Source organism: Vulpes vulpes, chromosome 5 (assembly GCF_048418805.1).
Source record: "Vulpes vulpes isolate BD-2025 chromosome 5, VulVul3, whole genome shotgun sequence".
NCBI lineage: Eukaryota > Metazoa > Chordata > Mammalia > Carnivora > Canidae > Vulpes > Vulpes vulpes.
In genome coordinates, this window is record NC_132784.1 from 3,147,890 (window position 1) to 3,175,104 (window position 27,215).

The 27,215-nt window shown below is 48.7% G+C and overlaps 1 protein-coding gene across 2 annotated transcripts in view; it reads right to left on the minus strand.

Moving 5' to 3' along the window:
- Positions 1–27,215, minus strand: part of MYO7B (myosin VIIB) — an 85,656-nt gene that overhangs the window by 29,486 nt on the left and 28,955 nt on the right. For both annotated transcript variants that reach the window (XM_072757463.1, XM_072757462.1), the window contains exons 9-20: positions 25,642–25,795; positions 23,383–23,459; positions 22,229–22,348; positions 21,780–21,922; positions 19,527–19,737; positions 18,713–18,848; positions 14,375–14,538; positions 12,204–12,341; positions 9,932–10,084; positions 9,141–9,239; positions 7,917–8,011; positions 1,388–1,472 (exon numbers count right to left, since the gene is read on the minus strand). In XM_072757463.1, the coding sequence (XP_072613564.1) occupies positions 1,388–1,472; positions 7,917–8,011; positions 9,141–9,239; positions 9,932–10,084; positions 12,204–12,341; positions 14,375–14,538; positions 18,713–18,848; positions 19,527–19,737; positions 21,780–21,922; positions 22,229–22,348; positions 23,383–23,459; positions 25,642–25,795 (1,575 nt within the window). The remainder of the gene's footprint in view (positions 1–1,387; positions 1,473–7,916; positions 8,012–9,140; positions 9,240–9,931; positions 10,085–12,203; positions 12,342–14,374; positions 14,539–18,712; positions 18,849–19,526; positions 19,738–21,779; positions 21,923–22,228; positions 22,349–23,382; positions 23,460–25,641; positions 25,796–27,215) is intronic.

Here is a 27,215-nt window from a genome sequence, read left to right on the forward strand (position 1 = left end):
TTATGCATCTACAAGCATGAGCATGTTAAGTGAGTTATTACTTGCAAAGCGCTTAGAACAGTCCTTGGCATGCAAGTAAGTGCTAAACAAGTATTATTAAATGGCATAATCAATAAGTGGCCAGATTAGAGAATTGGTTTGGATGTCACATGGGTGATGGGATTCCAGAGGCCTTGCTTGTCACACCTAAAGCCCAGTCCATGTAAACCATCAGAAGCTAGTGCACCTGTGTGGAGGCCTGTGGCTTGCTTCATGAAGCTAATTTCTGGGATCTTTAAAATAAAGAGGAAATAATAAATCCACTTCTATGCTGCAAACATGCTTTGGTGCACAGCAATTCCTGAGCCCCTGGATGAGCCTTGTTGGCTTCTCAAAGACCAATCCAATGGGTGCCAGGTGTGTGGGGTCATGTTTCATCTTACAAGCCTAGAGGTTATATAGATCTGCATTCAAACCCCAGCTCTACTGCTTAGTGTGCTCCTGGGAAAATTATTTAATCTCTCAATACCTCAGCTTAGTGTGCTCAATACCTCAATACCTCAATACCTACTGCTTAGTGTGCTCCTGGGAAAATTATTTAATCTCTCAATACCTCAGCTTCTTGACATGTGGGGTTGGTTTAATAATAAATAAAATGATGTATGCAAAGCAAGGCTTCTAAGCAGCCTTTCCATCCATGTCAGCTGCCATTACATCCTTGTGACCACAGCACATAGACAAATTTCAAAATGCAAAGATGTGCATCTTGTTTCTGCTCCCCTGTTCCCTGCCTTTCAGCCTCTCCTGTTCAGACTCTCAAAGGCTCCTCTTGCCTCCAAAGCATCATTCCACAGCCCAGTAACCAGAGGCCTTCACTCTCCTCCACAGAACTGTAGCCTTTCATAGCTCATCTGGTCCTGGTTTCCTGAGCCTGGTTTCTTGGCCCTGGTTTGCATGTCCCCACCACAGTCACGTCCATGACAAAGGAAAGCAGTCAAGTGAGGCCCAATAGGGTGTGGTTAAGTTTGTTCTAGTTCATTTATTGAATATACACTCATTAACAGTGCCTGTGGTTAAGAAAAAAATTAGAAAGCAGGGCTTGAAACAGAGACTAATCCATCAACCCACTTTGTTGCTTGCAAATTGAGAAGACAATCATTACGTGATTTCAGAGCAGGACATCTTATCCTAGCTCTAGAGACGTCCAAACTTCTGCAAGAGATCACTCTGAAGCCCACAGACCATGTCACCTTAGATGACGCTAAACAGAGAGTATGTAGAATGCTGAGGGCTGGTCATTTGAGGCCTGTTATAGTGAGTTAGTGATCTGATCCTTCCTGCCTGCGTTCTCATAGTCACATGAACAAGCTTTCACAGTTGGAGTAGTCTCCCTAGTGAGTCCTCTCACCTGCTTGAAGTTCCGCTTGTTGTAGTAGCCTCTCCACCTGGCCTGGAGGGTCACAGCTGCCTGCCTCTGTCTCAAGAACTCCTTCCTAGAAGAGGAAATGCAAGTCTGAATGTGTAACAACCTTAGACATTTCAAAGTCTTGGGGGGGGGGGATGATTTGAAGGGAAGAGGGATAATGAAGTGTTGGAGAAAATGAATACATACATTATTTCTTTCCCAGAAGGCTTTATAAGCCAAAGACACACATGTTAAGAACTTAAATCTACTGCCAACTACACAAATCTATGAATTAGGACAGTCCAATTTTTAGAGCAATCAGATAATTTTTCCTCACTCCTTCCAAAGATCTATGAAGGGATAAAGCTCATTTCCAACTTTTTACTCTTTGTCAGGTTTTTCCTGATCCTCTGACCAGTAGCCCAGGTGTCTGCTGGGAACCAGGTCAGAAATCCTAGGACCAGGGCGCCTCTCTGGAGGCAGGTCAAGGCAGGAGGGCAGCCCCTGAAGTTCCACGAGACTGCTCCCCTCTGCATGGTGGAAAGTGGCCTAAATACAGAGGGGTAACCTGAAACATGGCTCCTGGTGAAGTGAGCTTGGTGCATATAGATGTACATTTATCTCACACTTACCTGAGTTTCCTTACCATTTCTAATAATTTTTCAGGATTTTTTTTTTTTAGGTTTAGGACAGTAGATCTCAACCATATTAAAAATGATCTGGGGAAGGCACCTGGGTAGCTCAGTGGTTGAGCATCTGCCTTTGGCTCAGGTAGTGATCCTGGGTCCTGGGATAGAGTCCTGCACCAGGCTCCCCACAGGGAGTCTGCTTTTCCTTCTGCCTGTATCTCTACCTCTCTCATGAATAAATAAATAATAAAATATTTTTTTAAAAAATAAAAATGATCTGGAGAACATCAATATTTATTGATGTCCAGGTCCTACCCAGTCTGATTAAGTCAGAATCTTGGCTAATGGGTCTGGAGAATATCTATCTATCTATCTATCTATCTATCTATCTATCTATCTATCTAATATTTTGTGGTATATGTATACACACATAGTATAAATGTCTCCCCAGTTGATTCTAATACAAGGCTGAAGTAAGTAATTATCTAAAATAGAGATAATCTCTTTCCTTTCTAATACTTATACCAGTGGTTCTTATATGGGGGTGATTGCCCCCACTCCCCAATTTGGCAATGTCTAGAGACATTTTGGGTTACTATGACTATGGGATGGGGGAGGAGGGTGCTACTGGTATGTCATGAGTAGAGGCCAGGGATGCTACTAAACATCCCATAAAGCCCAGGACAGCTCCTCACAACAAAGATTTATCTAATCCAAAATGTTAACAGAGCTGAAGTTGAGAAACTCTAGTTTCTATCTTTTCTTTAATATTTGTATATAATTTTATTGTCCAGAAGAACAAGAACACTATCAATTATCATTGATGATCACTTCTGGGAAGATGGAGTAGACATACTTTTCCCCCATTACTCCTGCTAACTACAACTAAAAACCTTGTACATTTATATAAAACAAATATAAGAAGACTCTGAAATGTGGAGAGAAGGCAGGCCAGTTAGAGATCTCAGACCCAAGGAGTAACAGTGGTAACTCCTCTGGCTTTTCTTTTTACCTCATATTCCCCAGACTAGAAGCTAAAGAATGAGAAAAAACAAGCAACATGTGCCAACACTGACAGAAATGTTAGCCATTATGAAAATGCTTCAATGAACAATTATAAACACCCTTGAAACAAATGACAAAACACAAAGTCTCACTAAGGAAGTAAAAGACATAAAGTAGAACAAAATGGAGTGGAAAAATACAATAACTAAAACAAACAAACAAACAAACAAACAAACAAAAAAAAACCCTCCATGGATGGGCTTGGCAACAGAGGGAAAGAAGAGAGTAAAGAGTCAATGAGCTTGAAGACAGAGCAGTAGAAATCACCCAGTCTGAAAAGCAGAGAGAAAAGAGACCAAAACAAAGTGAACAGAGTTTCAGACTCTGAAACAGAGTTTCAGACCAGTGGGACTGTATCTATTTTTGTTGTTGTTGTTATTGGAGTCTTAGAAAGAAAGGGAAAAAAGGCAGCGCTGAAAAAGCATTATAAGGAATAATGGCTGAAAGCTTATAAATGTAGCAAAAGATATAAACATAGAGAGTCAGGATACTGAGCAAACTTCAAACAGGATAAAGTCAACTAAATCATATCAAGATACATCATGGTCAAACTTTTGAAAACTGAAGGCAAAAAATCTTGAAAGTAACATGATAGAAACCACACATTTCTTATCAGACACCATGAAGCCCAGGAGCAAGTGGCACAATTATTTTCCAAGGATTGAGAGAAAAGAGCCGTTATACCAGAATTTACATTAGTGAAAATATCTTTCAGATACAAAGAAGAAACCAAGACATCATCAGATGAAGGAAAACTAAAAACACTAAGAGAATTGCCAGTAAACCTATCCTAAAAAAATGACTAAAGGAAGTTCTTTAAAGAAAAAGGAAATGTTAAAAGAAACCTTGGAATGTCAGGAAGAAAAAAAGAAATAGTAAGCAACAATATAGGCAAATACAATAGGCTTTTCTCTCCTTTTGAGTTTTCTAAATTATTTTTGATGATTAAAGCAAAACTTGTAACACTGTCTGATATGATTCTAGATGTGTGTAAAGGAAACATTTAAGGAAAATTATATTACAAATGGGAGAAGGTAAATGGACATAAAGGGAGATAAAGTTTCTATGCTTCTCAAAGTGGTAAAATGATGTCACTGGTAGACTGTCATAATTTGTGTATATTTCATGTAATAATAGAGCAACCACTAAAAAAAAGCTATTAAAAGAAATACACTCTCAAACACTCTAAATAAATAAAAATGGAATTTAAAAAATATTTAGGTAATCCACAGTAAGGCAGGAAAAAGAAAACAGAGAACAAACAGAAACAAAAACTAAAATAGCAGACTCAAGGTCTAACATATAAATAATTACATTAAGTATAAAAAGCATAGCTACATCAACTAAAAGACAGAGATTGGCTTAATAGATTTAAAAACATGACTGTCTATGGGAAACTCAGTTGAAATACATGTTGAAAGTAAAAGACTGAAAGATATATGTCATACAAATAGTAACCAAAATAAAACAAGAGCGCCCCTATTATTCTCAGATAAAGTAGACTTCAGAGCAAAGAAAATAACCAGATACAAAGGGGGATATTACATGATGATAAGAGGATAAATCTACTAAGAAGACATAGCAGTCCTAAATGTGTATGTACCAAACAACACAACTGAAAAATATATGAAGCAAAAAATGATAGAACTAAAATGAAAAATGGGAAAATACACAATTATAGTTGGAGACTTCAACACTCCCTCCTCAATAATCGGTGGAACAATTAGGCAACAAATTAGCAAGAATATAAAATTCAATATCACTATCAAACAATAAGATCTAATTGACACTTTTAGAAAATTCCACCAAACAGCAGAATATATATCCTTTTCAAAGACCTTTAGAACATATAATAAAACAGTCCCTATCCTGGGCCATAAGGGAAATATCAGCACGTTAAAATATTTAACTCAGAGTATGTCTCTGACCACAATGGAATCAAAGTAGAAATCAAGAACAGTATGATAACAGGACAATCTCCAAACACTAAGAAACTTGACAACATACTTCTAAATAACACATGGACCAAAGAGAAAGTCTCAGAGGAAACTTCTTTGAAAATGAACTGAATAAAAATGAAAGAACACTATATAAAAATGTATGAGACACAGCTAAAGTGTGCTGAGGAGATTTCTAGCATTTTACACTAGAATAGAAGAAAAGGTTTAAGTTCCATTGTCTAAGTTCCCACCTTAATAATCTAGAAAAATAAGAGTAAAATACACTCAAAACTGGAAGAGGAAAAGAAATAATAAAAAGAGCAGAAATCACTGTAATTGAAAACAGGAAGAAAGAAAAGTAACAGATGAAATCAGAAGGTGGTTCTTTGAGAAGGTCAATAAAATTGACAAACCTCTAGCAAAACAGACAAAGAAAAGAGAAATACACAAATTGTCAATATCAGGAATGAAACGGGGTATCATCATAGCTTCTGCAGACATCAAAATGATAATAATAGAATACTATGAATAACCATATACATCTAAATTTGACAACTTAGATGAAATGGACCTCAATACTTCAAAAAGCTCCACAACTCTCTCAAGAAGAAATGTATACTTTAGATTGTCTTTTAACTATTAAGGAATTTTAAAAAAAGATTTTACTTATTTATTCATGAGAGATATAGAGAGGTAGAGATACAGGCAGAGGGAGAAACAGGCTCCATGCAGGAAGCCCGATGTAGGACTCGATCCCGGGACTCCGGGATCAAGACCTGAGCAAAAGGCAGATGTTCAACCACTGAGCCACCCAGGTGTCCCAAATATTAAGGAATTTATAATTAAGAACTCTCCATAAAGAAGTCTCCAGGCCAACATGGTGTTAATGGAGAATTCTAGCAACATTTAAAGAAGAATTCACATCAGTTCTACACAATCTCTTCTGGAAAATAGAAGAGGAGGAAACACTTCCTAATTCATTTTATGAAGGTAATGTTACTCTGATACCAAAACCAGATAAAGACATTACAAATGAAGAAAAAGAAAACTATAGATGTCATAAATATAGATGCAAAAATTCATGACAAAATATTACCAAATAGCATTCAGCAATATATAAAAAGAACTATGCACTATGACTAAGTAGGACTTACTCCAGGCATGCAAAGCTGGTTCAAGATTCAGAAATTGATCAATATAATCCACGATATTAAAAGGCTAAACAAGAAAAAAAAATCACATGATCTTATCAGCTGATGCAAAAAAAAATTTTTTTTTTACAAAATTCAACACCCATTTCTGAGAAAAACTCCCAGAAAACTATGAGTATAGGAAATGTCCTCAACTTGATAAAAAACATCTACAAAAAACCTACTGCTAACATTATACTGATTGGTTAAAGACTGAGTGCTTTTCTCTGAGATATGAAACAAAGCAAAGATATCTGCTCTTACCAATCTTATAGTACTGGAAGTTCTGGCCAGTGCAATAAAGCAAGAAAAGTAAATAAATGACATAAAGATTGGAAAGGAGGAAATAAGGCTGTCCCTTTTGCAGATGTGATTGTCTACATAGAAAATTTCAAGAAATCCATAAAAAGTAAGTGGCTTCAGTAAAGTGACACGAAACAAAGTCAACACAAACAAATCAATAATATTTTTAGACTAGCCATGAACACATCAATGCCAAAATTAAAAATACAGTACCATTTATAATTTCTCAAAGAAATGCCCCCAATCTAGGTGTAAATCTAACAAAACATGTTCAGAACATGTATAACAAAACTGCAAAACATTGGTGAAGGACATCAAAGAAGATCTAAATAAACAGAATTCATGGATTAGAAAACTTAAGATAGTAGAGATGTCAATTCTCCTCAAATTATGTATAACATAATTATTACCAAAAATCCCAGCAAGAATATTTTGTAGATATGGATAAGGTCTTTCCTTAGAAAGGCAAAGGGCCCAGACAGCTAAAACAATTTTGAAAAAGAAAGAGGTGGGAGGACTCAGTCTACACAAGTCTAAGACTTATATAGCTACAGGGAATAAGAGAGTGTGGCAAGGGAACAGACACATGGATCAATGGAACAGAATAGAGAATGCAGAAACAAGCCCCCAAATACGCCCACCTGATTTTCGACACAGGTGCAAAATCAATTAATTGAGAGAAGGATGGACTTTTCAATGAATGATGCTGTGGCAACATCCACTGGGGAAAAGATTTAAAAAGAACTGTAGCCTAAGTCTCACATGCGATACAAGATTTAGCTCAAAATGAAAATGGACCTAAATGTAAACTGTAAAACTACAGAGCCTTCTAGAAAAAAAAGATTGGAGAAAACTTTCAGGCAGAGATCTTAGATGTGACACTAAAAGCATGCTCCATGAAAGGAAATTTGATGAACTGGATTCACTCAAAACTAAAAATTTTGCTCCACAAAGACCCACTTAAGAGGACTTAAAGAAAAACTAGGGGCCCCTGGGTGGTTCAGTCAGTTAAGTGTCTGCCTTCCGCTCAGGTCATGATTTCAGGATCCTTGGATAGAGCCCCACATCAGGCTCTTTGCTCTGTAGGGAGTCTGCTTCTCTCTCACACTCTCCCTCTGTACTCTCTCTCTCTTTCTCTCAAATAAATAAATAAATAAATAAATAAATAAATAAATAAATAAGAAAACCTGAAGACTGGGAGGAGATATTTGCAAACCATACATCCAACAAAGGCCTAGGGTCTAGAATATATAAATAACTCTCACAACTCAACGAAGAATCCGACCAGAAACAGGGTAAACGACACAGACAGATGTTTCACCAAAGAGGATATATACATGTGGCAGATGAGCCCATGAGTAGATGTAAGTATGTGGGCTGAGAGGGGCTTGGGCCAGGCCAGCACCTGTATTTGTAGCCTCGCAGTACTCTTTGGATGTTGATTGCTGCCTTGTCCAGGGTCTGGCTCCTCTGTACCTCAAGTAGAGTGTCCTGGTTATCCTGGGACAGAAGACATCCGGTATGTAGCTGCCTCTACTCATCTCCACACCCTACCTGGGGCCAGGGCTCTGTCTCCAGAAACATCTTTCAGACTTTTCCCATATGTGTTCCCAGGAGGCAAGCAGGGGAAGGGGCCTTCAAATTGTTCCTGATGTGGCTCAGAGACAGGAGCTGCAACAATACCCCAGTTCCCAATCGAAGAACTTCCCGTTTTAGCTCTCTCTTCTTGTTAATTCAATGTGGCAAATTTCATTTCCACTCTGGAGAACCCAAGGAGCAGGCAAAAAGTTTCCCCGAAGCTGTTTTATTTCCCACAATTCATGTGAAATGTCACCCAACTTGTATTATAGACTCATGCTTGTTTCAATAGAAATATGTTTCTCCCAGCCTTTAAGTAGGATTCGAAGTGAGTTGATGAGCCCTATTTGCCCCTGAGCTATGACTTTCTCTGGCCTGCCTTTGTGCTTCACCTGGATCGCTGTTCCCTTGGGCTTGCCATCCTAGTCCCATCCTAGTCCCTACCATCCTTGTAGAACACAAAGCAGCTTGGTGCTTTGGCAAGTGGTAAGGAGAGGCAAAGGCTTGGTGCCCTCTCCTACCTCCATCAGCCTCCCATCAAGCAGATGCTGAGCCTCTTCATGTGCCCAGGTGGGCACTGTGGACACAGAAATACACTCGGCCTCTGATGGTGGCCTCAAGGAGCAGCCAGGAATGGGGAGAAGTGGAGGGATGGGCACTCTATTCCTCCCCTCCTTGGCCACCTGGCTTCAGACTGTACCTGCTGGCACTGAGGAGGAGGACTATTCTCAGGGATAGTGGAAGCCTACCCTGAGCTGCTTCTTGCTTCTGCCTGGTGGCTTGGAGCAGCTCCTCCTTATCCTCAGGTCTTATCTTAGATTCCCCACTCTGAGAGGCCTCCTGGACTTCTGCAGGCTGGGCTGGGCCCTCCCCACATTCCTCCTGCCTCCCTTCCCCCCAGCATGGCTTTCTACAACAGGGGGCCTCAGAGTGGGGGCCATACCTGAGCAGGCTCCCATGACATTCGCTCTGGGTGGGTGAGGGGATGCCACCTGGTGGGCATGGGACCAGCCCCAAGGAGGAAATTCAGGCAGCATGTTCGGGGGCTCACCTTCAGGAAAATTTTGGTCTTTCCCACTTTCCATTCTTTGTCCGTCCCCAGCTGCATTTCAGCAATGCGCAGGGTCATCTGGCGAGCCTTGTCTCGAAGCTGCCAAGGAGAAAACAGGATGGCTGATGGAGTTGGAGCAGCCCCCCTCCCCCAGGTGGGAAGCAGAGGGCCCCTTTCCAATGCTTTCTGGGATTCAAGTCCTCCTCCTCCTCTGGGTTTCACAGTCAGTGTTGCTCAGCCAGCACACAGGCTCCAGCTCTTCCAAACAAGGACTGGGCCCAGGGAGCACCCAGGACCTAGAGCCTCGGGGCCACGACGCTGCATGGGCCTGGAGCCTCAGTGTGGCTGTCGGGTGCTCCGACAGCCCAAAGTTTAGGATGGTTAAGTGTGTGAGGAAGGATGGGAAGGACCTCCTGCCCCAAAGAGCGATCAGCCACACAGCATCTCTCCAGCACCTGCCACAGAAGTCTGTGCTTTCAAGGGCAGACACCTCCTAGCACCAACGTGCACCCACCAGCTCATCCAGGGAGTGTGACCCGGAGCGAGCCGCCCCTTCCCTCCCTGCCAGGGCACCCGGGGAGTGAGAGAAGTGGCTGGAGGAGCGGGAGGAAGGGAGCAACGAGGGTCATCTCGAAGCCTGGAGTCCACCTCCTTGGAGGGCAGCTAGGGGGGCCCGGGGAACTGGGAGTTGGGGCGCCTGGAGGAGGCAGAGGCTCGGAGGGTGACCGCCGCCGCTTCCGAGGGTCCTAGGGTCCTGGGGCCGGTGCGCGCAGGCGGAGGGCGACAGGCACCTGCAGGCGGAGGGCGCTGGGCAGCAGCACGCCGAACCTCTGCGCGAAGTCCTGGAAGGTGTAGCGGACGGGGAAGCCAGACCTGCGGATGCGCACGGTCTCCATCATCCCCGAGTACCGCAGCTGCCGCAGGCACAGGTCGCGGTCGAAGAGCTGCGGGGCAGACGCGAGCGGGGCTTCCTGAGCCGCCTGCACCTGCCCAGCCGGCCCCAGCCCCCAGCCTGCACCTGCCCAGCCCGCCCCAGCCCCCAGCCTGCACCTGCCCAGCCGGCCCCAGCCCCCAGCCTGCACCTGCCCAGCCCGCCCCAGCCCCCAGCCTGCACCTGCCCAGCCGGCCCCAGCCCCCAGCCTGCACCTGCCCAGCCCGCCCCAGCCCCCAGCCTGCACCTGCCCAGCCGGCCCCAGCCCCCAGCCTGCACCTGCCCAGCCGGCCCCAGCCCCCAGCCTGCACCTGCCCAGCCGGCCCCAGCCCCCAGCCTGCACCTGCCCAGCCCGCCCCAGCCCCCAGCCTGCACCTGCCCAGCCCGCCCCAGCCCCCAGCCTGCACCTGCCCAGCCGGCCCCAGCCCCCAGCCTACACCTGCCCACACGCAGGAGAACTCAGCAGCGCTTGCGGGGCCTCTTTCTAGGAGAGGCGTTTGGTCTGAGGTCCCTGAAAAGCCCCAAAAGTGCTTCCGAGGACTTGAAAGTCGGTACAAACTGTAACGCCCACCAGAGCACTCAATGCTTCCTTCGTTCTCAGGATATGCAAAGTTATTGAGAACGAATAGAAAAGTTATGTGCATATGTCGTGCTGAAATAGTTCCCTTGGCCTTGCCTGTGTTGGGCTGGGCGCTTCCAGACCATTCTGCCTCCCACAGTCTAATGGAATGAAGAAATACGTTTCATGCCCAGTGTCAGAAAATATTCTAGCCAACTTACTCTTTGTGCCCCCCACCTCCCATCCGGGGACAGCAGGGCCGACAGATAGGAATACAGGCCCGATGCTTTGCCCGGGGACATGGGTCCCCACCATGGCCTCGGTCTATACTGCTTAGCTTCTGGACAACCTCCCTTCAACCTCCGAGCCAGGGGACTAGGGGCACACCCTCGAATCTGGCAAGCTCACCAGCAGGCAGTTACCCACACGGGAGCACTGAAGGCCGCAGAGCCAACTGCTGATGGGGTCCACGGCCCCCAGGCAGTTAGTCTGGGCAACTAATTGGCTTCCACCTATTGAGCATTTCCTGTGGGCTCAGTGTTTTTCATTTCATCTTTCCAACAGCCCTGCATGATGGGATACTTAGGTCCAGTTTGAAGAGAGATGGCTGAGGCTCAGGACCACACTCCTGAGTGGCTGAGCCATGTTTAACCCCGAGCCTGCCTGACCCTCAGCCTGCCTCTCAACCACCACGGGACACCCACTGTCTCAGAGAAATGTGCCAGCCAGGGGTGCTGGACAAACAGGAACTTCAGCCTCAGGCCCTGCCCACCTGTACCAGCTCTGCAAGCTGGGGTGGGAAGGTGGCCAGAGGGCCTCTGGAAGCACAGTTATTCTCTAAGAGGTGTTGTGCCTCTAAGGAAGATACGTTCAGGATTTCCTGGGCCAGTCCCAATTTCATATAATTTTATTCTATTCAAAAATATAGTCCATTTCATGTAATATTAATTTTTCCCCTTTAAAATTTTTTTTTGTCATTTTATCTCCTTTTATATGGCATCTTCCAGTTTTGGGGATCCTGTATCTCAGCCTCTGGGTGGGATTCCCAAGCCCACAGATCCGGGACTCCCGGGCGGACAGCAGGCTCCCACCCCACCCCACGCATAGGCGGATAAAGCCACCCTTCAAAGAGCGCTTGGCCTCAGGTCTTGGTGACCAGCAGCTAGCCGGCCTCTTCCATCCTAGTACTGGTTGTTACCCCTTATTGAGTGGGGTTTACACCTGCAAATTTGCCAAAAACGTCATGTACAGTCCTTGCTGCCCCCACAGGCAGGCACAATTCTTACTTTACAGAAGAGAAAATCAGCTCAAAGAAACAAAACACCTGGCCAAGGGCATACAGCCCGACACAGGCCTGAGACAACAGAGGTCTGGGTTATACAAAGCCCTGCCAGTCACTGACCTTTGAATGGCCTAGACTGGTCACCTTACTTCAGTGTTCCCATCTGGGGGTAGAGAGCCCTAATGCTGACCAGACCCTGCAGAAGGGAGTAGTGTGACCCTAGATGCCATGAGAATCATCTAGTAGATGCCCCGTCCCTCTCCATGCATGCGCCCAGCCTCCCCTCATTACCAGTGGCTTCTTGTACTCATTGGGTTTGATGCAGCGGATAAAGTAGGGCTGGCAGCTGGTCAGGATTTTCATCAGCTGGTCCAGGGACTTCTTGAACTGGCCTGCCAATGTGGAGGGCTGCTTGCTGGAGTCTGCAGACTGCAGGCAGAAGCAGAGGCACAAGTGCGGGGCTGGGGAGCTCAGCCTGGGGCACAGCTGACCCAGATGAGGGTTTCTGCCAAGGTCCCACAGAGAGGCAGGGCTGCACTCATTCAGCCCCTCACTCACTGGCCCACCATAGGTTCTGGTGAGCAAGATGGGGCAAGGTGTCCTGTCTAGAGGTGGGGCCTCCCAAGAGGGGTGTACAAGATGATACACCAGAGTGAGAAAGAATGTGAGAACTGACAACATTCATTTTTTGCCTCTACCCTTCTATGTTTTTAGTTTTTGTATTGGTTTTGTATGTTTTTAAAAAATGTTTTACAGTGCACATTGTATGCATTGTAATATATGTATATAGTTTTTTAAAAAAATGTTTCAAAATTATGGATGCAAGTGGAAACAAGCATAAGCCCCTAGGCAGCGCAGTGTGTGTTTTGTGCAATGATGATCCTTGATCAAACACTTCCCAGGTTAAATGCACCCAAGCAAAGGTATGTACTGCCAAATCCCATCAGTTGGCAGTACATGTGTTAACACTTCTGAGAAGAGGATGCCCCATCACTGGCACTTATAGTAACAATGGGCTGCATTTTCCTGTTGCCTTGGTTTGTAAAATCACGTGCATTTCCCTCACCGTCATTTCCCTCCGTCGTCCTGCTCCCTGAAATCCCCAGGACATGCTCTTGGGGTCCCACAGAGCCAGAACGAGCCTGTACCCTGGCCTCAGCTGTAGAGAGTTTAGCCTGGCTCAGTGATGCAGGAGGTCCAGCCTGACTCCACCTGGTTCCAGACCTGGGCAATTCCCGCACAGCCTCATGGCTCCTCGGTTGCCTCTCAGGGCCTGCTCTGTGCATGGCCCTGCACGCGGTGGGCCCTGGGCCTTGACGTTACAGGAGAGGCCTCCTGCAGAGGTCAGGCGGGGCATGAGGAAAGGTGAAGGGCACCTCAGCGTGGCCAGTGGGGCACAGGGGGCACAGTTTCTCCTGCCTACAGCCCAAGTTCTTATACCCCAAGTTCCATAGCCACTCAGCAGGCCCCAGCTCCCTGCCCAGGGTGGGAGGGAGATAATTAGATAATTTGCAGGGCTTTTCTGGAACAGTCACTCTTAAGGGGTGGAGGTGTGCCAGAGTGGGTGCGCACACCCTCATCCCACCAGGAAATCCTACTCTGCCTTGAGGAGCACTGGGGGCTCTCTGCTGTCCACCTTCCTGGTCAGTGGCCCTTAGTGCCACTGCTGCTGTACCACACACCCTGTACCACACACACACACACACACACACACACACACGACATAAGACACATACCATACCATGCACATACCACACACATACATCACACACATATACTACATACCATAGTACACTCCCTGGTACATGCCACACACCCCATAACACACATACACACCATACATACGCCATTATCACACACACACACACCCCGTACCACTTACACACATCACATACGTCATAGCACATGCATACACACAGCAAACATACTATCCCACACACACATCCCACATATACTACACCCCCCACACACACATCCCACATCACACATATACATACCATCCACACTATAACACACCCCCATACACACATACCACACATATCCCATACCACATACACATACATACCCATACACACACCACACACACCACACACCACACACACCACACCTAGTCCCCACAAACACCATACAAAACACACACACCATGCACACACCACACAATACACATACAACATATATACAGACACCAATACAGAAACATAATATTAACGAGAGCAGATGTGCCTCCACTAGACCACCACACCCTCAGAAGCAGGCACATCCAGGTGCACCTGTCACCTTACTGCTGTCCATGCAGCAGCAGCAGCGACACCTCACTCCTGTTTTACGCTCACTTCTGGGCCCTGACTGAACAATGGAGACCCCAGGTGATAGGTCATCCCTGTGCATGCTTGTCTGGCCTTCGTGGCCTTGAGGGCCAAGAGACCCAGGAGGCACTGGCAGGGCCACCCACGGGAGCCCACCTTGAAGAGCTGGCTCCCTGCCCTAGCCCGGATGATGGTGCTTTGGCCCAGCTTGGTCCCTGCTGACTCCAGCTTGAATATCTCCTTCAGGAACTTGTTTTTGGAGGAGTAGACCAGAGTGAGGATATCTGTGCTCAGCATGTCTCGATTCTTCTCCAGGAAGCCTGTGGGGGAAGCAGAGCCCGCCCGCCAGCTCAGTTCAGCCATCACTTCTGACCCCCAGGGGAAGGAGAGGGCAACGGGGTGGGGACTCTGGTCTCTCTGGGATGCCCAGAGGAACCCCTACAGAAGCTGCCCCCTCCACCCCTCCCTTGACCTCCCTGTGCAGCGAGCGGAGTTCCCTGCACCCCCGCCTGTGCCCATCTCTGCCCAACACCAATGTGTCACACTCACATCTGAACCCTCCAGTGCCACCCTCCCAGCACCCACCATCTCCACCACAACCCCCTGTCTAAGCCACTGCCGTTCCTTTTGCCCAAATCATTCCTTTGATCACAGCCCACCTCTCTGCTCCTGTCCCACCCTTCCTGGCTCACGGTCCCCGGGACACTCGGGACGTCCTGAAACAGCACATTGCCGTGTCACCCTGCCTGAACCCTTCTTCTGCTCTCTTGCCACCAGAGCACGGCTTCCTCCTCTCCTCCTTCCTCATCTCCTGAGCCACTGTGGCCTTGCACTCCACTGGCGCCAAGTCACCCCCAGAGGCCCCGGCTCTGCTATACCTCCAACCCCCACCAGCTACTCCTGGACACTCTTCGCTGCTTATCCATCCAGGCCAGCTCCTGCTCATTCTTTGAGACCAGCCCGAGCATTGTCTAATCCAGGAGGCTCCCCAGGGCCCTCCTTGGGGCTCCCCTGGCTTCCATGTGGCCTTTCTCATGGGCTCTACTGCTCAGTTCAGGGGCAGTCTGAGGACATTCCCTCTGCCAGGAGCCCCTCCAACCTGAAGACTGAGAATCCAGAAATTGAGGAGAGGCAGTGCTAGGGGCTGAGTTGCATCCCCCCAAAATCCATACTTTGAAGTTCTAACTCCTAGTGCCTCAGAATATGACTATATGCGGAGATGGGCCTTTACAGAGGTGATGAAGTTAAAATGAAGCTTTTTGGGTGGCTGTAACCCAGTGTGACTGGTGTTCTACAGATCTGGACACAGATTCATAGAAACACTGAAGATCCCAGAGACATAGGAAAGACTAATGCTTTAATCTTGGACTCTTGGCCTCCAGAACCATGAGAAGATGAATCTCTTTTCCCACCTGCAGAGCTTTGCTATGGCAGCCCTAGCCAGCTGCTAACACAGGCATGGCTCCGGGCATGGGTAAGAATGGGCTTGCCCTGAGGTGGGACACAGAATCATCAAGAAGGTGATGAAGAAGCGCTGTGTCTCAAAGCCAGGCTGGTGAGGGCTACAGTCCTGGGACTTGTAGGGATGCCCCGCAAGGACACGACCCTGAATTTCCTCTCCCACTCTGCCCCTTTCAGTCACCCACCTTTTAGTGGGACACTGTGCATCCCTGCACAGCCTGGTATGGGTTAGGGAGATTGAGTCAGGGGGGTAGGAAGACAACTTCCCCCACATCTGCCCCCAGTGCCTGTGAGGGGAAGACACTGCACCAGATGCTTGGGAGGCACCATGAGGCCAGCAAGCACTGTACACAAGACAAGAGCCAGCAAGCACTGTACACAAATACCCTTCTCCCAGCTACGTGCTGGGGAGGCTGTCCTCTGCAGCAGAGAGTGGGCAGACACTTGGTGGCACTCTGTGTCTCCCCAGGCTTTGGCAGAGCCTCTGCAACCCGGGGTTTTCTCAAGGGATGCATTGAAACACCCCAGGCTCAACCCCACAGTGGGTATAGTAGGTGGGGCTCAGCAGCACAGATGGCACCCAAAGAAAAACCAGCAGCCTCAGCTTTAGTGAACATTAATAGAATTTTCCATTCAGAAAGTCTACAAAGAAGCTGTCTTAATCTTGGTATACGCAACAAAGTTTCACATGACTTCAAATAATAAAACTTGGCCTTGAATTGTCTATGGAGGTTGAGATGGACTCAGTGTCTTCTCTGTATTCTGGGACCCTGCAGGTCACACTGGCTCTGGTCTCTCCCTTTCCGAAGAGCCCCAGAGCCAGGGTCAGGTGGGGACTGTGAAGGAGTCATATTTCATTCTACAGCAGAAATAATCCCCTGATCTCCCAATACCTCACTTCTTCCATGCAAAAAAAAAAAAGTAGCCCTTCCTACTGCCTGGTCTCTCCAACTGAAAAGTATGTATGGATCATCCCTGACTTTGAGTTTCTGGTTAAACAGGCCAGAGCTCCTCCTTGTTTCTCCATATGAGCTACAGAGAGTGCTGCTGTGGCTGCCTGACCCGCTATCCTGACCACAGCTGCATCCTGACCACCTTTCTCATTTTTCTTTTTTTTTTTAATTTTTTAATTTATTTATTTATGATAGTCACAGAGAGAGAGAGAGAGAGAGAGAGAGAGGCAGAGACACAGGCAGAGGGAGAAGCAGGCTCCATGCACCGGGACCCCGACGTGGGATTCGATCCCGGGTCTCCAGGATCGCGCCCTGGGCCAAAGGCCCATGTGCTACTGAGCCATGAGTGGGGGTCTAGTGGCAGGCGCTAAACCGCTGCGCCACTCAGGGATCCCCCCTTTCTCATTTTTCTAAACACATCAATAGGTTGACCCTATTGATAAATAAAGACCCTATTGATAAATAAAGACCCTCAGGTCTTTATTCCTCCAGTCAAAACCATGACTGACCATATCTCAGTATATATATAAAAATGAATGCAAAATGAATCAAAGACCTAAGTGTAAAAGGTAAAACTAAAAAACTCCTGGGAGAAAACACAGAGGTAAGTAAATCTTGGGTCAGACAATGGTTTCTTAGTCATGACACCGAAAGCATGAGCAACAAAGGAAAAAATAGATAATTAGACTGTATCAAAATGAAAAACTTTTGTGCTTCAAAAGACACTATCAAGAAGTGAAACGATAACACCAATAAAAAATAAATTAAAAAAAATAAGTGAAAAGATGACCCAGAGAGCAGAAGAAAATATTTGCAGATTATATATCTGCAAGGTACGTATCCAGATTATATAAAGAACTCTTACAACTCAATAAAAAGACAACTAATTAAAACATGGGCAAAGGGTTTGATAGAAATATCTCCAAAGATGATAAACAAATAACCAATAAGTACATGAAAAGATGCTCAACATCATTAGGCATCAGGGGAACCCAAACCAACTTTACACGGAGATACCACTTCAACCCCACTGGAATGGCTAAAAGAAAAAAGACACACATAGCAAGTGTTGGTGAGGATGTGGGAAAATAGGAGCCTTCATACATAGCTGGTGGGGATGTGAAATGGTGCAGTCATTCTGGAAAACAGTTGGGTGGTTACTCAAAAAGCTAAACGTAGAACTACCATATGACCCAGTACATACCAGAGAAGTGAAAACATTTGTCTATATAAAAACTTGCTGGAATCCCTGGGTGGCTCAGCGGGTTAGCATCTGCCTTTGGCCCAGGGCGCGATCCTGGAGACCCGGGATCGAGTCCCACGTCAGGCTCCGGGCATGGGCCTGCTTCTCCCTCCTCCTGTGTCTCTGCCTCTCTCTGTCTCTATGTCTATTATAAATAAATAAATCTTTAAAAAAATAAAAAATAAAAATAAATAAAAATAAAAACTTGCATGTGAGTGTTCATGGCAGCGTTATTGATAAAAGCCAAAGGTGGAAACAGCCCAAATGTCCCTCAATTGATGAAGTGACAAATGAGATGTGCTATATCCACACAGTGGAATGGGATCATACTGCAATATAAAGAAACGAAGTCCTGGTATGTGCTATGATGCGGACAAACCTTAAAAACATTATGCTAAGTGAAAGAAGCCAGTCACAAAGACCACATATTGGATGGTTCCATTTGTATGAAACGTCCAGAATAAGTAAATCCATAGGGACAGAAATGAACAGTTGCCCAGTATTGGGGGCGGGGGGATGTAGATTGATGGTTAACGGAAGGTTTCATTTTGTATTGATGAAAATGTTCCAGACTTATGGCAATGGTTACACAACTTTGTGAATATACTAAAGACCATTGAGATGTACAGTTAAGATGGGTGAATTATATATATGTGAATTATGTCTAAATAGAGCTAAATATTGCTAAAAAAACAAAACTGTGCATGGTCCATTCCATTCCCTTTGTCCCATTGCTCATGTTGCAAAATAACCTTGTCCTCTCATCCTTCTTCCCACGGCCTTCCTAGAATGATCCAGGTTTGGAAGGAAGGGGAAGTAGAGAAGAGCTGCACCTACCTTCTGTCTGGTAGTACACCTCGCCTGCAAAGTGGGCGATGCCAAACCTGGCCTCATGGATGTTCCTGGGCTGTAGGTAGGCCTTATTGTTGGCATGGACACTGTTCAGTTTCTGCAGCATGGTGGTATCTGTCCCCTGGAAGAACACAGACACCCTAGGGGCTGACGTCCCAGAATCCAGCCATGGGGAGCTCAGCTGGCACATCCACAGGGCTCAGGGGCTCCCTCACGGGGGCAAAGCAACTGGGCTGAGAGTGAGTGAGGACCCTTCTACAGATGGGAAACTGCTTCCCAGGGCTGGCGACTGGTCACAATGAGTGAGGACCGAGCTGGGAGCAGAGACTGGGTCTGCCTACCTGCACTGCCAGCTTCCCTGCTCCACCCTTCCCTACGATTATCCAGGTACCCTGACCCTGGCTTCCCCCTTCTCTGGACTCAGAGCCCTTACTGACTACTTTGAAAGTCTACCTCCCCAAGGTCAGCCGGAGTGCTTTGAGGGCGAGCGGGCAGGCATTTCCATCTCTGGCATCCTTGCAGCCCTCGCAAGCCCTCCCTGGGGTGGGGTGAGTTCTTAGAGGAAATGATCAGTCACGCTGCTGGGGACTGGGGGTGAGGTGGAGTTGGTGAGCCTTCCAGTGGGTGTGGGACTCGGAGGCGACAAGGCTGCTTAAGCTGGGGCTGGTCTGCTAATGCCTGACAGAGGTTTCGGCAGGCCAGGGACCAATGGGTCACCCCAGGGGAGTTTCCCAATCTTGAGGGAAAGAGCCATGAGTGGGGGGTCTCCACCCGAGGGTCAGCAGGCTCTGGGGTGTACCTGTGGGAAGTGGCTCTCCTCGTCCAGGAGGGAGATGATGCTCATGGGCTTAAGGGCCAGCAGATCCAGGGTGGGCCGATTGTCATTGTAGTGGATGTAGTCCCAGGCGATGTTCTCTGAGAGGTACTCCTCCTGCTCCATGGTGAACACATGCTGCACGAAGAACTGCTGCAGGTGCTCGTTGGCAAAGTTGATGCAGAGCTGCTCGAAGCTGCGGGGGGAATTCCGCCGCCCAGAGGTGGAGCAAGGTTAGCTTAGTCCCTGTGGCTGTTGGCAGGAGCCGCGGGCCCCCAGCCATTTGCATCCAGCTGCACAAGTATGCCCACGGCACATCCCCATATACGTGCACACTCTGACACACAGCCTTCCTCTTCTCTCTGTCTCTGCCACTGTCACCTTTTCCAGCCCATGGCAAACAGACTAAGAATGTCATCAAGGGACCATCCTTAGGGAACCAAGTGTCCTGTAGCAGTCCCAGACCCAGGGGCAAGAGGTCTTGGTGCTGAGATGAGCTTCTGGAGACCTGGAAACAACTGCTGGGGTCCTCTTAATCAGTCAGACATACTTCTTACTCCCGCCCCATCCTCCTGCTGCTCTTCCTCCTGGGCACCCCACCCTGGGAAGTCATCCCTCCACTCATCACCGCTGGCTCAAGTCACAGACCAAGGTCATGTTTGACACCTCTCTCTCCCTCCTCCCCAGTTCCAGTCAGCTGCCAGAGTCTGGTCCCTGCTCACTCCAGCACAGCACCCTGGCCTTTGTACTGCCCTCCGCTCCCATGGCTGAGGCCTGTGTCCAGCACCCCCTCATTCACATGGGGCCACCTCCTGCTGGCTCTCCCTGCATCCCCATCTCCACTTGCCACTGGTGGGGGTGCTCTTTGGCAAGAAGGCCCCACTGTCCCCCTGCTTTCAATCCTCCTGGGGCTTCCTGCTGTTTTCAGATCCCCACAGCCAGAGACACAGTACAAAGCCTTCCTGCACCTCCCAGGGAGTGGCCGGGGTCACTATGGCCTCCTTCCCTGTGTCTGAGTCATCACACCTTTCTGTGCCCCCCCCCCCCCATTACCCAGCTAGTTCTGTTCGACCCTGGCTCTCACTTAGGCCTTTCGTGCTCAGGATGGGTTGCCCATTCATGCAAATCCTCATCATATCTGAGACTGGCTGTTCAGCATCTATTAACCCAAGAGGTGAGGGGACAGGTCCGCCATGTCCCTCACTCCCAGTACGCTGCCTGGAGATTGCTCAGTGGCCACCTGTAGCCACTGAGGTGACCACAGCCCCGTAGCAAACCCAGCTTGTGGCTCCTTCAAGGACGGGTCCTGTGTGAATGAACCAATCCCTGCAACCAACTATTCATCTACCTCCAAGGTGTCCAAGGTGCTTGGTCTGCTCAACTGTTGCTCTTGGGGACAGAACCCAATGATCTGAATCCCACTTGGATTTCTCGTGCCTTAGAGCTGCCACTGCATGGGGCTTGGTTCTGTCAGACGGGCCCATCCCCCCACGCACAGTGAGCAGGCCTTGGCCCTGCCCTCCCAGCTGGCTGGATGGCTGCAATCCCGGTGCGCTCCTGCTTGCTTGTCCCGAGGTCCTCATTTTCCTCCTCTGTCCTCCTCCTGCCACCATTTGTCCTCCTTTGGCTCCAGTGCCTGACTCTCTTCGGCACCCTGCCTAGCCCCCTCTCGAGCCTTCATCACAGTCCCCCCAGGCATCACTTGTCTGACCTGCCTCCTGCCTTTGGCTTTTGGGCCTCCAGTCTAGGGTCCTGGGACACTGGGACACAGGGTCAGGGGTGTCTTGCCTTGCCTTACCCTTGCCAAACTCCAAAGTCAGGGATGGTCACACATACCCCTCTCTTCCCTGTGGCCGTGTACGGTAGCTCATCTAAAGATGCAGTTGAATCAGTGCTGCTGGTTTCCATTTTCACTCCAGCCTCATGTAATAATTCACTTTAGTTCATTAGGAGAGAAGATGGCTCAAGAGAGGTGACAAATGCTGGGGCTTCAACCTGACTCTTGGGGTAACTTGTTGCTCTGTGGCCCTCTCTAGCTGTGTAGGGGCTGTCAGGGGAGGTACGCACACCATTTCACTGCAGACAGATTCAGGCCTGCAGAGCCGACTCTGGCATCTGTGAGAATGTATGAGGGGTCCCTGGCAGCGGGAAGAATGGTCACCCTCTAGCTTGCTCCATTAGAGAGGAGCTAAGCTGATCTCCCATTCTCTGAAAGCAGGTGAACTGAGATCTTCATACCTATTGTTCTGGAAATTTTCAAAGCCAAATATGTCCAGGAGGCCAATGGCTCTTCGCACATTTTTGGGGTCCTGGGCAGGTGGAGTGAAAATTGCAGTGTTGATCTTCTTGACAATCCACAGGAAGAGGTGCCCATAGATGCCCTGAGGAGACAAGAGGTAAAGCCCATGCATGGCCTTTGAAACGTAAGAGACAGGCTGCCCCTTATCTCTAGTTCACCGGCAGAGGCTGCATGCACGCTGGCTCTCATGGACCTGCCAAGGGGCATTATCCCTGCTCAAAAGGCAAGAAACTGAAGCCCAAAGAGGCTAGGAAGCAGTCAGCAGGCAGGTGACTGGCAGAGTCAGGACATGCCCCGCTACCTCTGCTCTCTCCTGCTCTCCACCGGCAGGAGAAGGAGCCATGTCCAACAGAGAGACACGCGGACCCCTTCTCCCATAGCTCTGTACCTTGACAAAGGCATCCCTCCGGTCTGCAGCCTGAGTGATGTTCAGGGGCCTGGTGACAAACTCCCCTCGGATGATGATGGAATGCTTGATCAGACAGTCCCGGAGTGCCTGGTACTCCACCTGGAAAGGCCGGTGGGAGCTGGCATCACAGCTAACGGGGCAGGGCCTGGCTCCATGGCTATGACCTACTCATACCACGTCTTGTTCTCTCTTGTGACCAAACACCTGAGGGTGGGAGATGCCTGTGGGGCCATCCAACAGGGCCAGGCCCAGATGGAGGCTGGAGTCGGGGTCCTGGGCCGGGCCTGGTCGAGCATCGGTCTAAGCACCGGGGTGTCAGGATATTCAGGAAGGTGTATAAGCTGGGTGGGTCCTGGGCGTGCTGGCTGCTTGGTTTACCAGCTCTGTGCTGGTCTCCCGGAGGCTGGGGAAAGGGCTGGTGCCATAAGCAGACCTGGGCAAACAGTGCGTGGGGAGGGCTCTGACACTGGGCCACTGGCACCTGGCTATGCCCCAACAGCAGCCACTCCAGCAGAATGTGATTGCTTTGCTTGTTTGTGTGTTTGCTTCTGATTCTATCAACTTCCTACCGGAACTATCACTGGAGTGTGATGTGGAGGACGTTATCATGTCTCTAGGGCAAAGATATTTCTCTGCCCAGTGCCTGCCTGTCTTCCTGCAAGGCAAGGCTCCATTTGGCCGTGTAATAATCTGGAGGGCTCGTGGTATGAGCACATCTACTTTCCAGAATAGCACAACTCATGGAGAAGGCAGAGGGCTTGAAGGGAAGTAGGGAAGGGTCCAGAGGAAGGGCACTGGGCCATGTGGCCGTGTGGGGACAGCTGAGGGACCGGGTCGGGTGGAGAGTGAGGATGCTGAGTGAAGGCCACCAAAGAGCACCAAGAAAAGGGAAGAAATGTGTGTTAAAGCCAAACCGATCATTTCATGTTAAAGATTAGCTCATGCTGCTTCCCACCCCAGGGACTGCAGCGCCCCGATGGGTGTGGAGGTTGAGCTGAGAGCCTGGGAGAGAGGATGGGGGCAGGAGTGGGATCCTGGGAAGGGTTGATGGCAACTGGGGTCTGGGGGCTGTGACCCCAGGCCCTTGGGGCCTCTCACAGAGGTGGAAGCTGGTAGACACAATGGCCAGCTACCTCCAGTAACTTCAGCACGGTGGGAAAGGCAGGCGTCTCCATCACGTCGGAGGAATCCAGGTTCTCGAAGACTGCAGCTGTGGATAGAAGCAGTAGGCCCAAGTGGCGAGGTGGCCTGAAGTGATGGGACAGGAGCCCCAGTAGGGCCCAAGCCAGAGGCAGCCACAGATCCACCTATGAGAGGCCATTGTCCCTAGGCGTGAGGCACCACCTCCGGGAGACAGTGTCCCCGGTGATGAGCAGCCCCTTAGCCGGGAAGGAAGGTAACAGACTGCCTCGCCCTCTCTGCTTAGCGACATCATGGCCCCACATCAAAGGAAAGTCTGAAGAAGTGAGGGCTCATGTGGAGGGAGAAGCCTGGTGCTGCTGTGGGCAGGGTGGGGTCTACTGAGGAAGAAGATGAGCCATCGACCCCCTTCACTGCTCCCCACTGTACATGGAAGCGGCTACTCGTTCTTTCAGTCACATAAATGGACGTTAACAGAGCACAGTTGTGAGCCATGCCCAGCCCCAGTGCAAAATACAGACACAAAATAAAGCCTCCAGGCACAGGAGTATAGAGAAGCCCAGGGGCGTCATGGTAAATAGGATTAACTTAACCTCATGGAGCCACTACTACAGCCGAGGCAGAGCCTGGTGAACGCCTGAAGCCCCTACGGTCCTTTCCTGCTAAGACGGGTTCCTCCCCACTTCCTCCCCGCCGTCATCCTTTTACTATCTAAATATTAATCCCTTAACAGCATTTAGTTTCATCTGTTTTTAGACTTTGTGCTAAGCGTGACCTAACTGAGCGCCCGATCTACAAGCTCTGCATTCTGTGGTGCCTGGTTTCACCTGCTCAGCATCACATTCGCTTTCACTTCCCGATGCCCTCTTCCTGCACGCAGCACCCACCTGTCACCAGCCCAAGTGCCCGGCTCAGGTGACAGATCACATGGGCACAGTGACAACGACTCGCCTGGAGTAGATTTCCTTATACAGTGGGACAGAGGGGGCCGAGTTCATGGACTAGTTCACTGAAGTCTGCCCTTCCTCACTGCTCTGCGGATCGGAATCCTTCATGAACTAGAGAACCAGCCGGACTTCCTGCCAGTATTGCCTCTGCCCCTTTCTCTCTCTTTTCCTTTAGTACGTCAGTTACAGGTATGCTGCAGCCTCTCACCTGTCCTCCGCGCCTCCTGCTCTCTCTGTTTCGCTGCCCTCTATCTCTCTGTGCTGTGTTCCTTTCTTTCATTTCTTTTTTTTTCTTTTTTTTTCTTTCATTTCTTTTTATTGAAGTTTGACTTGCCAACATACAGTATAACCCCAGCACTCATCCCCTCAGGTGCCCTCCTCAGTGGCCGTCCTTCTGCTACCCCACCTCCCCTGCTGCGACCCTTTGCTCATTTCCCAGAGTTAGGAGTCTCTCATGATCTGCCTCCCTCTCTGATTTTTCTATGCTGTGTTCTGACTTTTCTTTCACTCACCCATTCCCTCTTCGTGTGCATAAAACTGGCTGTTAAAGCCATTTACTGATGTCTTCATTTTGGGTTTTATTATGACTTTTTTAATTTTAGAATTTCTTTGTGGCTCCTTTTAAAATCTATAATGTCACATTTTCCATTTCCAGTTTCCTGTCTAAATTTACAAGTGTGGCCTTTTCTTTTCTTGAACATAGCCATGCATAGCTGCTTTATGATTTGTGTCCAATAATCCCAACATCTGAAATCTCTGTGGCCCTATTTCTATTGTCTATTATTGCTGCTGCTTCTTGCTCATGATGTCTTGTTTCCTCATTCCTACTTACCTTTGGCTGCATGTTAGATGTTGTGTTGGAAAAACTGTCTGAAGGAATAATTTGGAATCTAGATTGATGTTATTTTCCTCCAGAGAGGAATTTCCATCAGATGCTTAGAGGCACTAATAGGTCAGGACACCCTAATGCCCAGGCCACCTGGATGCTTACAAGCGGGTTTGCAAGTTCATGCATGGCTTTGTTTAGTCTGATTCACCCTTACCCTAAGGGGGTCCCAGCTAAGCTGGGCGATGATCAGAGTTTTCATCTTTAGAGAGCCTTAAGCTTTGACGTCTTCCCTCTAACCCCACGAGATCTCCAAAATCATAGCTATAATTTTCAATGCATTTTCCCAGGACAGGGCTAGACCATGTGACCTTGGCAAGCTCTTGAGGTGAGAACTCCCAGAGATTCTTCCTCCTCCTGCCCCCGGCCCCCCTACTCTTCCTCCCCAGGGAGGGCAGTTTGGGTGGGAACAGCATTACCCATAAATTCCACATTGCCCAGGTGGAGAATGGCTGCCAGCAGCTTGCTGAGGTCCCAGTTCTCAGAGTCGGAGAACATGAGGATCTTCATGGCAGAGCGAACATGGGCATAGTCCTTGGCATCATTGAGGCCCTCACAGGATGTGCAGTTTCCCTGCAGGATCAGGCACTTCAACATTCTGGCGGTCACCCTACACCCCACCTCCTCCATCATAGGGCTAGCAAGATAGAGATGTGTCAGGGACTCAGACAAGGGTCCCTAATAATAAGTGACACTTCATAGGCTCTAGGTGGACTCTGAGAGGCCATCTGGAGACCCCAGCTCAGAAAATACACCCCAGTACTTCCCAGAGGTGGAATCATGATGACAGACATAGCATGCTTGGGCTTTGCAGCCAGCAGTGGCACTTGGAAGCTGTGTAGCTTTAGCCAAATCATTCAGTTTCTCTGAGCCTCTATTTGTCACTCATCCACAGTAATGCCTGCCTTATCCTCTCTGGGGAATCCTGTGAGTTTATTCCTTTAACAAACACCTTCCAAGACTCCCCATGTGCCAGACCCTGTGCTACTGGCTGGGAATTCCATAAATGGAGAGACCTGGCCCTGCCTGGGGTGCTGCGCATCCAGGAAGGGAGGCAGAAAGCAAATGGTGGTGTCATACACTCTTAACAGGTGCTGAGACCAAAGGGGGCCAGGACCAGCTCTATTGGAAAGTGAGGGAAAGCCCCCTGGAGGCGCAACCGGAGCTGGCTCTCCGTGCTGTTCTTCATAGCAGCAGCGAACAGTGGTCTAGGCAGTGAACAGCCGGAGCCCGGCTGTGAGGTAGAGACAAGCTTGCAAGGAAGCTGGGGTCACAGTCAAAGGGAGGTGTGGGAGGGATGATGGGAGCTGGAGGCGCTTGAAAACCAGGAGCCACAGGGAGCCCCTGCAGAATGGGGGTCTGAGCTGTGATCTGTCAGACTTGTAGTGTCGAAGGTCCGCAGGATGGATTGTAAATTAGGAATCAAGTCCAGTGACAGGGAGGATGTGGAAGGAAAGGATCACCAAGATCCAGGCAGGAAATGAGGAAGGCTTCGGGCAGTGAACACAGGAGGGGTTGGGCAGGAGAGATTCGAGAGGTGGAACTCCTCTACCGCTTGTCAACACCCTGGAGCTGGAAGGCCTCTCCCGTCGCACTGTTCCAGGCGTGGGGGCGCAGCCCAGCGCAAGAGCAAGGTCCCTGCTCCGCCAGAGCTCGAGCTCTAGGGGCACTACCAGGCATGGGCGATTGGAATGAAACCGAGGAAGAAGAAGAAGCATGGGTACGGCCCTCCATCACCCGCTGGAGCCTTTGTTTGCTGGAACCGGAGGAGGCTGAGGTGTGGGGGAGGATATCCCGTCAGCAGAAAGTAAGGAAGCAGACGGACAAGGGTACGCCTCTGACAGTCGGAAAAGCAGAAGGGGGGATTGGCTGATGGAAAAGGGAGACCCTCATCCCCGCCCCCAGGGCTTTCTGGGGCGCTAAACCACAGGTGGAGCAGGTACTGGCTTTCCTCTTCTTTCTCCTTTTGCTCTTGAGAGACACCTGGTAGGGG